This window comes from Mirounga angustirostris, unplaced genomic scaffold (assembly GCF_029215605.1).
Source record: "Mirounga angustirostris isolate CCGP_5_RB_7025 unplaced genomic scaffold, mMirAng1.0.hap1 SCAF_17, whole genome shotgun sequence".
Lineage (NCBI taxonomy): Eukaryota > Metazoa > Chordata > Mammalia > Carnivora > Phocidae > Mirounga > Mirounga angustirostris.
In genome coordinates, this window is record NW_026991725.1 from 31,895,874 (window position 1) to 31,912,388 (window position 16,515).

A 16,515-nucleotide genomic window follows, 5' to 3' on the forward strand; every position below is an offset into this window, starting at 1 on the left:
GAGATAGTCTTTGATTCTGGGAAGTGCTTTTGTACTACTTATTGATCATTTTATCACCACCATCTGCTCTGTTTTCTCCTTCTACAACTCTTTTTAATAAAAAATTAGATTTCTTATACTGATACTCTAGTATCTTCTAAAGAAGATCAGAATAAATATCACCTTGGAAATACATTGAATGCTGAAGAGCTTCCATCATCATCATCAATTTACTCATTTAGAATGGAAGTTTGGAATGCATCAAATACAAGACTGAAGTTAAGGCAGTGAACAAAACAGACACAGTCCCCACTGTTCCATAGCCCACATTCTCGCAGTGGGAGAAAGCCAACAAACAAACATGTAATATGTCAGATCGTGATGAGTGCTGAAAAGAGCTCCAGGAATTACATCTCCCCACATTATCACTTCTTAGTCTCTCTCTCTCATCAAGAGAAAAAGTCTCAAGAAGTTTGTGTTCAATATTTGGGAAATGTTACATATTGTTTGTAGGAAATTAGTGACTACACTTACGTGATCTCATTTTGGGGTGCCTGGGTGGCCCAGTTGTTAAGCATCTGCCTTCAGCTCAGGTCATTGTCCCAGGGTCCTGGGATCAAGCCCTGCATTGGGCTCTCTGCTCCGCCGGAAGCCTGCTTCTCCCTCTCCCTCTCCCCCTGCTTGTGTTACCTCTCTTGCCTGTCTCTCTGTCAAATAAATAAGTAAAAAATCTTTAAAAAAAAAAAGTGATCTCATTTTAAATTCCATGATCGTGTCTATCTTAAGCAAAATGTAAATCTTTTTTGTGCCTAGAGATGGGATATCTTTAAATTTATATTGAACATTGTATAAGAAATGGCTCTTTAAATTAAAATTGGTGTTTATGTTCAAGATTTGGAAAATGTTAAATATTGTAAGTAGAAAATTAGTGATTATTTACACTTACTCAAGGAATATATTTTAAATTTCATGATTATTTCTTCCTTAAGCAAAATCTAAATGCACCTGTCTGCACCTAGAGATGGGATAGTTTTAAGTTTATAGTAAATGTTGTACAAGAAATAGCACCTTATTATCCTAGTAATTGTGCCATGTGTCACATTTTAAGTATATAAGCTAGTTCTTGGAAGCATAGAGCAGAAGCCAGCAATCTTACTTCTCACTATATAACAAGCCAGTAAGCAGAAGCCTTTTCAGTAAGATTTTCAAATCAATTAGTATTTTGAGGAGGTAAGCTAATATATGTGAATTAGAAGTGTCCGTGAAGGGGTGCCTGGGTGGCTCAGTCGTTAAGCATCTGCCTTCAGCTCAGGTCATGATCCCAGGGTCCTGGGATCGAGCCCCACATCGGGTTCCCTGCTCAGCAGGAAGCCTGCTTCTCCCTCTCCCACTCCCCCCTGCTTGTGTTCCCTCTCTCGCTGTCTCTCTCTCTGTCAAATAAATAAATAAAAATCTTAAAAAAAAAAAGTGTCCATGAAAAACCTCTTGATTTGATAGACAAAGTTCTTAGTGCCAATTCTTGTATATCAGTAATTATCATTGGTATTTTCAGGACCTATTGTTAGGTGGGGAGGAAAGTGCACAGGAGTATGGGATGCTAACTTTCATGTAAGAAAGAAAGGGATATTAAAAAAATACACATGTATCTGCTTACTTATGCAAAAGAAATGCAGGAAGGATAAACCAGAAGGAAAAGATACTGATTACCTAAAGCTGGTTGGTGGGAATGGAGAATAGAAAGATACGGGTAATGGAAATGGGGTACCCATTAAGATGAAGAGAGAATGACACTCCTTTGCATGTATTTTTTTGTATAGCTATGACTCTTAGAAACATAGTGATGTTTCACATATCCAAAACATAATTAAAACCAACCAGTATGTTGGGGTGGGGAAGCCCAAAGTAGAATCCAAACATTCACAAATAAACCTCACTGTATTTCAAGATTTTATGCATTTATTTAGAGTGAGAGAGAGTGCACACACGTGAGCAGGGGGAGGGGCAGAGGGAGAGAGAGAATCCCAAGCAGACTCCATGCTGAGTGTGGAGCCCAATGCAGGGCTCAGCCTCACAACCCTGAGATCATGACCTGAGCCAAAATCAAGAGTTGGACACTTAACCAGCTGAGCCACCCAGGCACCCCAAACCTAACTGTATTTCAAATGAATAACATGACCACACTGAAGAAGGCAGTTTGGAAGACAGCATCTTGACTGAATACTGTAAGGCTAAAGACAAAAATAACTGTGCCTAAATGCTATATTCTGATTAATAAATGTGTTTCTCGCAGGCGTATGGTTAGCAATTCTGAAAATCCTTCATGTATGTATTAGAATTGATTGGATAAATAAAAATATTGTAAATAGCAACCCCAGGTTTCTCACTGTTGGAGAAAGAAGTTAACAAATGAGGAAAGGGAGGGGCGCCTGGGTGGCTCAGTCGTTAAGCGTCTGCCTTCGGCTCAGGTCCTGATCCCAGGACCCTGGGATTGAGCCCCACATCAGGCTCCCTGCTCCGCAGGAAAGCCTGCTTCTTCCTCTCCTACTCCCCCTGCTTGTGTTCCCTCTCTCGCTACGTCTCTGTCAAATAAATAAATAAAATCTTTAAAAAAAAAAAATGAGGAAAGGGAAATCTAAAGTGAGCCAGGTGGCACTGGATTGAAATCTGAGATATGAGTGTATACTCACAATTTTTAATATGTATATCTGTATCTGTAGATATTTCAATAAATATATAGAGAGAGATACAGAAATATAGACGAATCTTTATGTGTTAGTATATGTATGTGCATTTCCTAGCTCTCTTCACTGAGAGGGCCCCAAATCAAAGACACTTCGACAGCAATAAGCATGCCTACTATTCAGATCTTGTTTTATAAACACCATTCTCCAATAAAAGAAACCAGGGCTCTGAAGAAGTTAGGTAATGCCAGGTCTGGGGCAGGGTAAATATAAGAGGAGCCTGGGGCATCTTGTGGTACCAGAAAGCAAGAAAGTGCTTTTAAAAAGTTGGGGGGCTTCTTGAAAGAATACAGATACCAACCTCAAGAAAATCCTAATGACCGAAGCTGGAACAAAGTGAGCAACAAAGTATTGGATATAACCAATGGAATAAAATAAGTCCATATTTATTAAATCACTCAAGTAAATAAATGGGGGGAAAGGGATAGCTCTTTCTTCCAGTAGAATTCTAATAGTAAATGTAGAAGGAAAGAGGGAGGAAATAGAACATCACTCTCAGGCAAACACTACGTGATAATTGTTGCAGACAAGATCCACTGATGGATACTAAAGTCAGTGGGCAAAAGTTTGAGGAGAAACAGGATTTGCATTGTCTCAGTGTCTCCCCCAAGATATTTATTAACTACCAAGGGAAAGAGAGTAACTTTATAGTAGAGAAATCTGGCAGAAACCTTTACTTTAACCAAAGTGATCAAGGTCAGCGTCGTCAGTAACAAGACATATCAACATCGTGGGCCCCATGATATGATCCACTGAGAAGGACACAACATTGTTTTTGTGGTATTCTTGCCCAGAAATCTCAGTTGGATTATGAGGAAAACATCAGACAAACTCAAATTGACATTCACCAGAATAACTGATCAGTACTGTTCACAAGTGTCAAGGTCATGACAAACAAAGACGGAGGAGCTCCTACAGACTACAGGAGTCTGAGGAGAAATAACAACTAAATGCAATACAGGGACCTGCATAGAATCGTGGAACAGAAAAAGGACATTAGTGGAAAACTGGTGAAATTTGAATAATGCCTTTAGTTAATAATATATTGTGCCAGTGTTATTTCCTAGTTTTGATAATTATGCTATGGTTACGTAAGATACTAATAAAAAGAGAAGCTGGGTGAGGGATATACAGAAACTCTGTGTACTACTTTTGCAACATTTCTGTAAGTCTAAAATTAGTTCAAAATAAAAAGTTAAAAAATAAATAAAAGTCCTACTGCCAAAAAAAAAAAGATCTACAAGCTGGAAAATTACTGAGGCAGAAACCCAAGTCTGGAAGCTATTCTTAGCTTCCAGCCCCAGGGTAAAGATTAGAGTCAGAGTTGAGGGACAGGGAAAGGCAAGAAAAGGTCGTTATTCATACTAAACCTCCAGGTCCCTGGAAATATTAGAAGCCACACTAAAGTGTTGGAAGCAATGTGCTGAGCAAGAAGTCAGTCAGGTGGGGATGAGGGAATTCAAGGAGTGATGAAAAGGAGACATGGAATAAGAATATGAGAGCAAACCTGAAGGGAGGGTGTTTGCAACATTAGAATTTAAATGGTACAAATGCCAGTCATTATGTAAATCAAGTTTTTATTTCCAAATGAATTCCACATAGAGCTGTCCTCTTCTTTATGTGAGATTAGCTTAATCCTGTCACAGATTATTCATTTGAAGTAGAAAAGAGTCTGGAGAGTGAAGGCCTGGGGTTTTTAACATGAGCCTGATAGATTGGCTGCCACTCAGTCATTTGGCCCTTTGATGAGGATTATACTTCATTTTATGATTTCTTCTATACAGCACTAAATCAAAGTTTTTTATTTTTATTTTATTTTTCTTAAAGATTTTTTTTTTTTAAGTAATCTCTACACCCAAGGTGGGGCTTAAACCCACAACCCCAAGCTCGAGTCGCATGTTCCACAGACTGAGCCAGCCAAGTGCCCCAAATCAAAGTTTCTTATACCCAAAGCTATACTGACCTCCAGTCTTTTCTTTTGTCTATATAGCCTGCAAACCTGCTTTTTTCTTTCTTCCCTCATAGGAGTAATTTAAAATTTACTTTCTATCAGGGTATCTGGGTGGCTCAGTCAGTTAAGTGTCCTACTCTTGATTTTGGCTCAGGTCCTGATCTCAGGGTCATGAGATCAAGCCCCACGTCAGGCTCTGTGCTGAGTGTGGAACCTGTTTAAGATTCTCCCTCTCCCTCTGCCCCTCCCCTCCTCTCCCTCTCTAAAAAATAAATTAATAAAATTTACTCACTGTCTTTCCCAAAGAATTAATATAATTCTGGCCATATCAGACATATTTTGGCTAGAATTATTTTAATAAAAAGTCTAGGGATTTAACGTAAGACAAACTTGAAATGGAGAGAAATTATGCATAGTTGAAAATGAAATTTCAACAAATCCTCATGAGAGACAAGAATTCAAGGAGAAAGGTTCTACTTGCTGATTTTAGGGGTAGACAAGAATTCAAGGAGAAAGGTTTTACCTGCTGATTTTGGAGGTAGACTAATTCTGATTCATTTCCAAGAAGTTGGAATGATAGTGACTGAATATAGGTGGCCATGATAATTTTCTCAAGGCTGCCGGGAAAAATCTAATACCACTGAACACTGGTACAATGAGAGACTGAAGAAAAAAAAAAACTACATTAGCAGACTTGTTTCCTATTTGTATATGTAGGAAAAGTTGTAGATGATGTCAATAGACAATTTAGAGGAAGTACCAAATAGGTTTGACAAATGCACCTGTGTTTGTCAGTTACTATGTGTGCATGTTCTATGTACACATGCTACATGACTGCTTTGAAATGTCTAGTAAATAACCTATTTTTAGCCACAGTGCAAATTTCGTGAAAATGTTGAATGGTCTTTCTGCCTGAATTCTGCAAAGCGATCAAGACTTTATATTTGGAATGCTGAAGAAATATTTTAAACTAAAAGAAAGAAAGGTAGCCACAGAAGGGGTAACTTTAGCAATGTCCTTTGTTAGATAAAACCTCATTCAGCCAAGAGCACAGATGATTTTCCCCCCACACCCCTCCCCTAGCACAGATAATTTTTAATAAAATCAGTAAGAAAAACCTCTTCCTAAATTGCTGAATTTTTATCTTCAAACTTCTATCCCATTACTTTAGGCAAAGGGTAAGTTAGAGCTGATTTGCTCAGCTGTGCTTCACTTTGACATGTGGAAGCAGTCAAGATAAAATGTGATGAAAGTTCATATTGATTCAGAGGTTTGCTCTTTGCTTTTTATGAAGTGGATATTTGTATCCATGTGGCTATAACCACTGACATTCACTGTTCATTGGGAGGACAGATCAGTTGCTGCCAGGTTTTCTCTTTGGTTCCTTACATTGTGCTCAAGATAGGTAATAAAGCAATGGCCAATCTATCTAAAGAAGAGTGGAGATTTTTTAGATATAACTTCTCATTTCCAATTCCATATTGTGCTCACATATCATTGCTTCACTCATAAGCAATTCCTATCCTCAGCTTTCTATGGATAGTAACATTTCCAGTATTAAATTTCTCTGTGTGCTTAATGAGAAGGATTTCAGGTTTTTAAAAAAAAAATGTTTAAAAAAAAAAAGTGACATTTCTAGTATTTGTTAAAGAGCAAGAATGACCATACCTATAGATTAGGAGTCTTTTCAAAATAGAACACTTTAGTGGATGACTGTTTTCTGAGAGATGATAGAAGAGCTGGAGTCCCAGTAGTATATCTATGAATACTCCTAGGGTAATTTTCACCTGCCTAAAGGCACAAAGCGATGATGATAATGATGGAGAGGAAGAGGAGGAGAAGGGGAAGGCAATGATGATGATGGTGATGGCAGCATCAGCTGACATCACTGTGCACCTTCTTTGTGCTGAGCACCATGCCAAGTACTTTCCGTACATTCAAGCTGAATCTCCCCTGCCAGTTTCATGTTATCTCCTCAGTCACTTCACTTTCATGAGTACTGAGCCAGCAGAGTGCTGTAGATTAAAATCACCCTCTGCACTTACCCTTGAGGCAAAGAGAACAACCAGAAGGTATGGAATGAGCTCTGTGCAAATTCAAACAGACAAACAAAAAACCCAGAGGTTAAAACCAGGTTCCAGCCAGACAGCCCAGATGGATGGATGGTATTAAGACTCACACATTTTCCAAGTTCTTTGAATTTAAGACCTGCAGCTAACAAAAATCTCAGTCGTTTCCTTTTTCCTGTCATCTAATTCTGGTTGTGTCTGGGTGCTAGAAAATACTAATGATAATTCTTAAATCTGAATTATTTTTTATAAAGCTATTTACAACAACATTAATTTTTAAAAGTAAGGAGTTAGTAAGTATATGTGTTTATTGAGATTAACAAGGTTTTTCTGGGATCATTTTATTCCTAATGCTTTTATTACAAGATTGGACTTTTTCCTGTACTGTTCCATGCTGAATAAATATTAGAGAGATAAATGTAAATCTTTATTCTCAGGCTTGTTTCCTTTTTCTTATAATCTAAAACCCAAATTCTGCAAAGGAATCTTATAATCCAAAACTCAATTTGCATTTATAAATTTTAATTGTGAATTATGATATGTGTATATGATAGAAATAGTGTATCAAATTTCTGATCTTAGATCAGGCAGTTTCTGAGATAGCAGCTTTTGTTTTTACTTGAAGAAGTTGAGGAATGGGGAGACGGAAGACAATGTTAGAGAATGATCATACAGTAACCATGGCTATTGTTCTTGCTCCTGGTAAACCTGTTCGCATTCTCATCTTTCTGTTGTAGGTGGTTGCCTATCACTATTGCCAAGCAGATAATGCCTACACCTGCCTGGTCCCAGAATTTGTCCACAATGTTGCTGCCCTGCTCTGCCGCTCACCTCAGCTGACGGCCTATCGGGAGCAGCTTCTTCGGGAGCCTCACTTACAGAGCATGCTGAGCCTTCGGTCCTGTGTTCAAGACCCCATGGCCTCCTTCCGGAGGGGAGTCCTGGAGCCCCTGGAGAATCTCCACAAAGGTACAGATGGGGTGCACAGAAGGCGAAAGGTGGAAGCTTTGGAGCCCAGGTTCACCTAGAGTGTGCCATAGAAATGATGATTTTTATCACATTGCCAGAGCCAAATGTGCCATAGCTGATGTCCCGTAGGATACAGTTAACAGAGAAAAGATTTTACTTTGAAAAAAATGAAAATTCCTACAGGAACTGCTACTTCTTTCCTTCTTTCTCTCTAAAAATTCTCGTTCTCGCTTCCAAATAGAATACATTTTTCTTGTACTAAAAGTAGTAGAGCTTCTAGTCCTTTCTGTAGAATTCAAAAAATCAGTAAAACCATGGCTCCAACTGCATGTTGTGGAGTTTGTATGGTTAGAAACCTCCTCATCACTGTGTTTGGGGTTTTTTGTTTTTGTTTTTGTTTTGTTTTGTTTTTTACTCCACAGTCAGGTAAAATAAAATGGTATCCATGGCTGCCCAACTCTGTGTATGTCTTAAACCTCAGCTTTCCACTAAAAACTATTTAAAAGGTATTTAAGATATTTTTAAGAAATGGGAAAAACTAGGTGTTATACACAATGAATCATGGAACACTACATCAAAAACTAATGATGTATGGTGATTAACATAACAATAAAAATATTCAAAAATAAAAATAAATAAAATGGAACCCATCTCCCTCTCGTGCTCATGCTCTTCCTCCCTCTTTCCTCTGCAATTCTGGTGTCAGCTGTGGCCTATGCGCCAGCATCTCCTCCTTCGCCCATGTCTGCCCCATCCTCTTAACAGTGTTTAGTCCGTGCTGGAAGCCAGAGAAGAGGACTTGAGTGAGCAAGAGGTTCCTGAGCAATTGTGTTTATTCCTGAGAGACTTTTATATCTTTCTTGAAGGTTTTGGAGGTACTCAGTAAGAAAAAGTGACCATAATTTCCTTTCTCTCGGCCACCGTCTTCAGTTACTTCAACCTCCATACTAGTTACTTGGATATCAGAGTTTCTCTTCTCAATTCTGATGACCTCTGTGTACCTCTACTACCTATTAGCTTCTCCGTACCCTGGACTTTTTTAAATCTTGGAATTTCTCCACAGATATTTTAAAGCGTATTTTCTGTACGATCAGTCTACATCCTGCTAATTCTGCCTTCGTGATGTTTTCTCACATCCATCAGTCTCAAATTCCTTCCTGCCATTGTTACCCCAAAGGCCCTTCAGTTGCTCATGGCATCATGTCTATATTACTACCCTTCCTGGTCTTCTCTGGGTTTTTGGTTTAATGCTTCTTTCATATCATAGCACACTTAGAAAATTATAAAAACTTGTATAGCCTACTGAGCTAAAAAATCGCAACTCCTTAGAGCTAGATATAACTGGCCTTGAGGCTACAGCTGTGCCAAGCCCCCAGCGCCCTGAGGGCTAAAGAGATTCATGTTTAAGCACACCTCTGACCCATTCTTGACATACCTAGTAGGGAAACTCTGCCCCAATCCGTGCAGTCTTGTAGACTTTATGTACTCCTTTCAAATAAAGCTTCATCAAGTATCACTTTCATCACCTAATTTCCCTGTTCAGAAACTTGACTTCCTATTGCTACTGAATTAACTTCCAGCTTCTTAGTCTAGCATATAAGGTACTTGATGGCATGGGTCCAAACCCACTTTCCAGCCTCACTATATACTTTTACCTGTATGAACCCCGTGTTTACATGTAAAATACTCACTGGCTCTTAAACACTCACTTACGTGTTCCTGCCTCCATACATTTGCTCATTGTTCCATTTCTTGTTATGCCTTCTGCTTACATCTCTATTAGAATCTTCTGCCCATCTTTCAATAACCAGCTTAAATGCCACCTCATTCATAAAAGGCCTGCTGATCCCCCTGCCACCCTCTAGTAAGATACAGTATTCTTCCAAATTGATATTAGGTGGGTTTTTTTTTTACAGTTTTTAATTTAGGGTACTGAACACATTATTATGTGCATGATAAGAATTTAAAATTTTATTACTAACATTTATTGAACTATATGTCAGATACTACAGATACTATGTGCTTTATAAGAATTAGTTATTTCTGTACCTATCCTATCCTTTTGACTATATTGTATGCTACTGAAGTTAGGAACCTTTTCTCCTTCATCTTTTATCCTTCGTATTGGTTACCCCACCTTGAACACATTTCAGGAAATGAAGTTTGAACAAATAAGTGAACATTGAAATTGCTCACATACTGAGTGCCTTGAAAGAAGGACAGTGATATGAGGATTTACATCTTACGACTTATTCAAGGAGAATATCCAAATGCTTGCAGATCCAGCTCTAGATTTTCAGCCATGACTCACGTGTTTCAGTTTTGCTTCTAGATACGTCTGCTGCTCATGTAGGTCCCCATAAGCAGCTTTAGATATCCTTATTGGTAAATATTATTCTAAGTGAATTTAATTATTCCACCTGATCCCCATGTTCTTTTGTTTTTTTTATTTTTTATTTTTTCTAAAGATTTTATTTATTTATTTGACAGAGAGAGAGACAGCGAGTGCAGGAACACAAACAGGGGGAGTGGGAGAGGGAGAAGCAGGCTTCCTGCTGAGCAGGGAGCCTGACTTGGGGCTCGATCCCAGGACCCTGGGATCATGACCTGAGCCGAAGGCAGATGCTTAACGACTGAGCCACCCAGGCGCCCCCCATGTTCTTACTTTTAAAACAAAATCCCCATCATGAGCAATAGCTGAAAACACAATTTATAAAATAAATGAAATACTAAAAAATTATTTTATCAACCAATAAGAAGGCAGGAAAGAAAAACAATATTTTTTTTTTAAATGGAACAAGTGGGGATAAAAGGCACAGCTTAGAGACTATAGTAAGTGATATCATAAAAGTGTTATATGGTGACAGATGGTAGCTACACTGGTGGTAAGCATACATAATGTATAGAGAAGTTGGACTATGTCATAAACCTGAAACTAATGTAACATTGTGTGTCAACTATACTCCAATTTTAAAAAAATTTTAATTAAAATTTAAAAAAAAAGCAATATAAGAAAATAAAATGGATGTTGTGTTAGGCTGCTAAAAAAAGAAGCAGTAAGTTAAGCAGAGAAAGAAAAATACTGTATGATCTCACTTGTATGTGGAATCTAAAAAAAACTAAAAACAAAACAAAAACCAATCTCATAGATACAGAGAACACGTTGATGGTTGCAAGAGGTGGGAGGTGGGGTATGGGAGAAATGGAAGAAAGGGGTCAAAAGATAAAAACTTCCAGTTATAAAATTTGTAAGTCATGGAAATATACAGCATGGTGACTATAGTTAATAATACTGTATTGCATATTTGAAACTTGCTAAGAGAGTAGGTCTTAAAAGTTCTCATCACAAGAAAAGAAAGTTTATAATTTTGTAAGGTGATAGATGTTAACTAGACATGTGGTTTTCATTTCACAGTGTACTATACAAATATCGAATCATTGTGCTGTAGAACTGAACCAAAAACACAAATCAAATTAAATTTTTTTGAAAAGCAAAATGCTATACCTAAAGTCAGTCATATCAATAATTACATTATTTTAAATGGACTGAGCATTTCTTTTTAAAAAAGGCAGAAACTACCAGATCAAATAAAAAGTGAGACCCAACAGTATGCTATCTACAAAAGGGTTATGTGAATACAAAGACACAGATTGAAAGTGAAAGGATAGAAAAATATATACCATGGGAAAAAAAGAAAGAAAGAAAAATATATACCATGTAACCATGTGGCATAAGAAAGCTGGAGTGGGTATATTAATGTGACGTAGAGCAGACTTCAAGACCAGAAATGTTACCAGAGGGCCATTTGATAAACATAAAAGGAGACCAATTTCTGGGAAGATAAAATAATCCTAAGTGTGTATATACCTAGTAACAGAGGCTCAAATTACATGAATCATTGTCAAATCACTATGTTGTACACCTGAAACAAATACAACATTGTATATCAACCGTACTTCACTACTACATATTTTTTAAAAGAATGAAAAATTTCAAAATAAAGTTTTTTAAGTGAAAAAAATACATGAGTCAAAAACTTATAGAACTAAAGAGATAAATAGGCAAATAATCATAGCTGGAGATTTTAACACCTCTCAATAAGTATTAGAACAAGCAGATAAAAACCAAGTGTGTAGATTTCAATGACACTGTCAGCCAACTTGATCCACTCACAATTTATAGACTGCTACCCAATAACTGCAGAATATATATTCTTCTCAAGTACACAAGGACCATACTCTGGGCCATAAAACCAAGTCTGAAGGTTTCAAAATATTAAAATCTTATAGAAAATGTTATCTGGGATAATGGAACTAAATGAGAAATCGATACAAATAAAATCCCCAAATATTTAGAAATTTAACAACATACTTCTAAATAACCAATGAGACAAGAAATCACAGAGGAAGATAAAGTATCTCAAAATGAATAGTGTAAAATCAATGTCTAAGTTTCTGATGTAATAAACTAGAAAAAAAATGAGGAAAATAAACCCAGAGTAAGCAGAAAGAAGAGTAAAATCAAGAACAGACATCAATAAATAGAAAAAAAATTAATATTTAAAATGAATAAACCCCTAGCAAGACTGATCAAGAAAATGAGAAAAAAACTCAAATTAACATCAGATATAAAAGGGAGATGGCACTATAGTTCCTATACACGTTAAAAGAAAAATAAGGGAGGGGCGCCTGGGTGGCTCAGTTGGTTAGGCAGCTGCTTTCGGCTTGGGTCATGATCTTGGGGTCCTGGGATCGAGCCCTGCGTCTGGCTCCCTGCTCAGCGGAGAGCCTGCTTCTCCCTCTCCCTCTGCCTGCCACTCTGCCTACTTGTGCTCTCTCTATCTCTCTGTCAAATAAATAAATAAAATCTTTAAAAAAAAAAAAGAAAAAATAAGGGATTATTACAAGCATCTTTATAACATAAATTCAACAACATAAACTGGACAAATTCTCCAAAAATTACAGCTTACCAAAAGTGACTCAAGGAGAAATAGAAAATCTGAATAGCCCTTACCTATTTAATTTAATTTGTAATTTAAAAGGGAAAAAAAATCTTCAACCAAAAAACTCTAGGCTGAGATGGTTTCACTGATGAATTGTTTTCAACATTTAAAGAAGAAATATTTCTGCAAAAACAATAAAATTAAAAAGATGAAGAAATAATATCAATCATACACATATGTCTTCAGAAAACTAGAGGAGAAGGGAACATTTCTCAACGTGTTTTATTAGACAAGTGTTACACTGAAAACAAAATATGGTAAGGATCTCGTAAGAAAAGAAAATTACAGATCAGTATTCCTCATGACCATAATAGCAAAATCCTGAAAAAACTAAGAGCAAATCAATTAGTCCTACTCGATCAGGAATGCAGTGTTAGTTTATTTATTTTATTTTATTTTATTTTATTTTTATTATGTTATGTTATATTAGTCACCATAAAATACATCATTAGTTTTTGATGTAGTGATCCATGATTCATTGTTTTCGTATAACAGCCAGTGCTCCATGCAGTGCGTTACCGTTACCTCCTTAATACCCATCACCGGGCTAGCCCATTCCCCCAACCCCCTCCCCTCTAAATCCCTCAGTTTCTCAGAGTCCATAGTCTCTCATGGTTCGTCTCCCCCTCTAATTTCCCCCCCTTCATTTTTCCCTTCCTTCTCCTAATGTCCTCCGTGCTATTCCTTATGTTCCGCAAATAAGTGAAACCATATGATAATTGACTTTCTCTGCTTGACTTATTTCACTTAGCATAATCTCCTCCAGTCCCAAAAGTTGGGTATTCATCCTTTTTGATGGCTGGCTAATATTCCATTGTATATTCGGACCACATCTTCTTTATCCATTCATCTGTTGAAGGGCATTTGAAAGTTTATCAGGGTAATTTATCATATTAACAGAATAAATGAGAAAATCTGTATGTCTTTATATAAATATATATTTATGTAAAATTTTGCATACATAATCTTCTCAATAAATGCAGTAAAGCATTTGACCAAATATTGCAATTAACAATAAAAACTTTCTGGGGCGCCTGGGTGGCTCAGTCGTTAAGCATCTGCCTTCGGCTCAGGTCATGATCCCAGGGTCCTGGGATCGAGCCCCACATCGGGCTCCCTGCTCTGCGGGGAGCCTGCTTCTCCCTCTCCCACTCCCCCTGCTTGTGTTCCCTCTCTCGCTGTGTCTCTCTGTCAAATAAATAAATAAAATCTTTAAAAAAAAAAAAAAAAACAATAAAAACTTTCTGCAAACTAGGAATAGAAGAAAACTTAGTCTAATAAAGGAAAACTCCAAAAAACACACAGCTAACAATGAAATGTTAAATATTTTCCCCCTAATATCAGGAATAAGACAAGAATGTTCCCTCACTCACACCACTTATATTAAATATTCAACATTCCACTGGTAGTCCAAGCTACCACAAGAAGAAAGCAAAAAAGCAAATAGTAAAGATTGAAAAGGAAGAAATAAAACTGTCTTTATTTGTAGATTATGTACCTGAAACACTCTCAGGAATCTACAAAAGAAAAAACCCTACTAGAACTATAAATATAGAACTCCAGGCTATAAGGCCAAAATGCATAGATCTATTGTATTTTTATACTGGCAGAAAACAATTAAAAACTGAAACTTAAAAAGTAGTGTGGCAGGTTTTATTTTTTTAAGTTTTTTTGTTTATTTAAGTAATCTCTGTACCCAACGTGGGCTTTGAACTCACAACCCTGAGATCAAGAGTCACACACTCCTCCAGCTGAGCCAGCCAGGTGCCCCAGTAGTGTGGCAGTTTTAAAAGATGGCTGTAAAGTCTTTGACATTCCTCCTACCCAGAGTTGGGGGTCTCTGTCTCCTCCTCTTGAATCTTAGTAGGCTTGTGACTGCTTCAACCAGTAGACTACTATACAGTGATGGTATGTGACATCTTGAGGCTAGGTCATAAATGTCCATGCAGTTTCCATCTTGTTCACTGAAACACTTGCTTTTGGAGAATTGCATTGTCACATAAAAAGTAAAGAAGTACAAACCAACGTAAGTGTTCCAGTTGACTGCCTTGACATTGGAGTTTTTGTTCCAGATGATTTCAGCACAGCCATTTAACCCCTACCTGTCTGATCCAGCAGTAGATAACTGGAACAAACAATATTTTATGTAGCATCAAAATACTTAAGAAAAAAATTTAACGAAAGATGTATAAGACCTCCACAGTGAAAGCTACAAAACATTGCAGAGTGAAATTTAAAAACTTAGTAAATGGAAAAAATACACCATGTTTGTAGATTAGAATTTTTCCCCAAACTCGTCTGTAGATTCAACATAATCCTAATGGACAGAAGATTAAGACACTTCACAAAAGAAGACACACAAGTGTGCCTACAAGCACATGAAAAAGTGTTTAACATTATTAGTCATCAGGAAAATGCAAATTAAAATCAAAATGAGACACCAATTTACTCCCACTAGAATAGTTAAAATTTTTTAGGTCGAACATCAAATGTCAGTGACAGTGATAAGCAACTGGAGCTCTCACACATTGCTGTGGGAGTATAAAGTGGTACAACTACTTTGGAAACTATTTGGCAGTTCCTTATAAAGTTAAAATATAAATCTCCTTTATGACCAAGAAATTCTATGCCTATGTATTTACCCAAAAGAAATGAAAACATATGTCTACAAAAAGACTTGTACAAGAATGTTCATAGCAGCTTTATCCATAGTAGTTAAAAACTGGATAGAACCCAAATGTCCATCAACAGAAGAATGGATAAACAAATTGTAGTATATTCACTCAATGGAATACTTCATAATATTAAAAAGAAATAAACTAATAATATGCTCAACAAAGTAGATGAATCTCAAAATGATGTTAAGGAAAAGAAGCAAATGTATATAGTCTATGGTGATAGAAGAGTGATTGCCTATTGACGATTGGGAGGGAATCTAAGAGAACTTTCTGGAATGATGGAAATGTTTTATATTTTGATTGGGATGTTAGTTACATGAGTATATATACATATTTGTCAAAACTGATCAAAGTGTACAGTTAAGATCTTCACAATTAACTAAATAAATTTTATTGCAATAATTTTTAAGATAGAGAATTTTTAAAAGTAGCTGAAGCTTTCTTTCCAGGAAAGTTCAGTGGAAAACATTTTCAGTTTAGATACAGAAGCTAGATTGCAAATTGTACATTTTTCTTTTAAAAAATGAAAGTCATGGGGTGCCTAGGTGGCTTAGTCGTTAAGTGTCTGCCTTCAGCTCAGGTCGTGATCCCAGGGTCCTGGGATTGAGCCTGCATTGGGTTCCTTGCTCAGTGGGGAGTCTGCTTCTCCCTCTCCCCCTGCTCGTGCTCTTTCTCTCTTTCTCTCTCTCTCTCTCACTTGCTAACTCTCAAATAAATAAAATCTTTTTTTAAAAAATGAAAGTCTATATTTTCAAAATACTTAAAGGTTCTACAAGTGTGATGGCTAAAACATATACAGGGATGCCTGGTGGCTCAGTTGTTTCAGCATCCGACTCCTGATTTCGGCTCAGGTCATGATATCAGGATCATAAAATCGAGCCCTGCATCGGGCTCTGCACACTGGGCGTGGAGCCATCTTAAGATTCTCTCTCCCTCTGCCCTACTCTGTGTGTGCATGTGCATGCTCTCGCTCGAAAAAAAATTTTTTTTAAATAATAAAACACATACATACAAAACAAATGAAAAAGTTTTGACTTTCCTGGTGAGCTTTTGCTTCAGCCATCGATATGCAATGAAAGGAGATACTAATTTGTTACCACAAATAAAAGGAAGATAATTCACATG

General features: G+C 37.0%; 1 protein-coding gene across 10 annotated transcripts in view; it reads left to right on the forward strand.

Moving 5' to 3' along the window:
* The window catches only part of TANC2 (tetratricopeptide repeat, ankyrin repeat and coiled-coil containing 2), a 361,538-nt gene that overhangs the window by 272,554 nt on the left and 72,469 nt on the right, over positions 1–16,515 (forward strand). For all 10 annotated transcript variants that reach the window (XR_010408383.1, XM_064582223.1, XM_064582220.1 and 7 more), the window contains one exon: positions 7,478–7,709. Coding sequence is in view for 9 of the 10 variants with exons in the window: in XM_064582223.1 (XP_064438293.1) it covers positions 7,478–7,709 (232 nt within the window). In the remaining variant the exon portion in view is untranslated. The remainder of the gene's footprint in view (positions 1–7,477; positions 7,710–16,515) is intronic.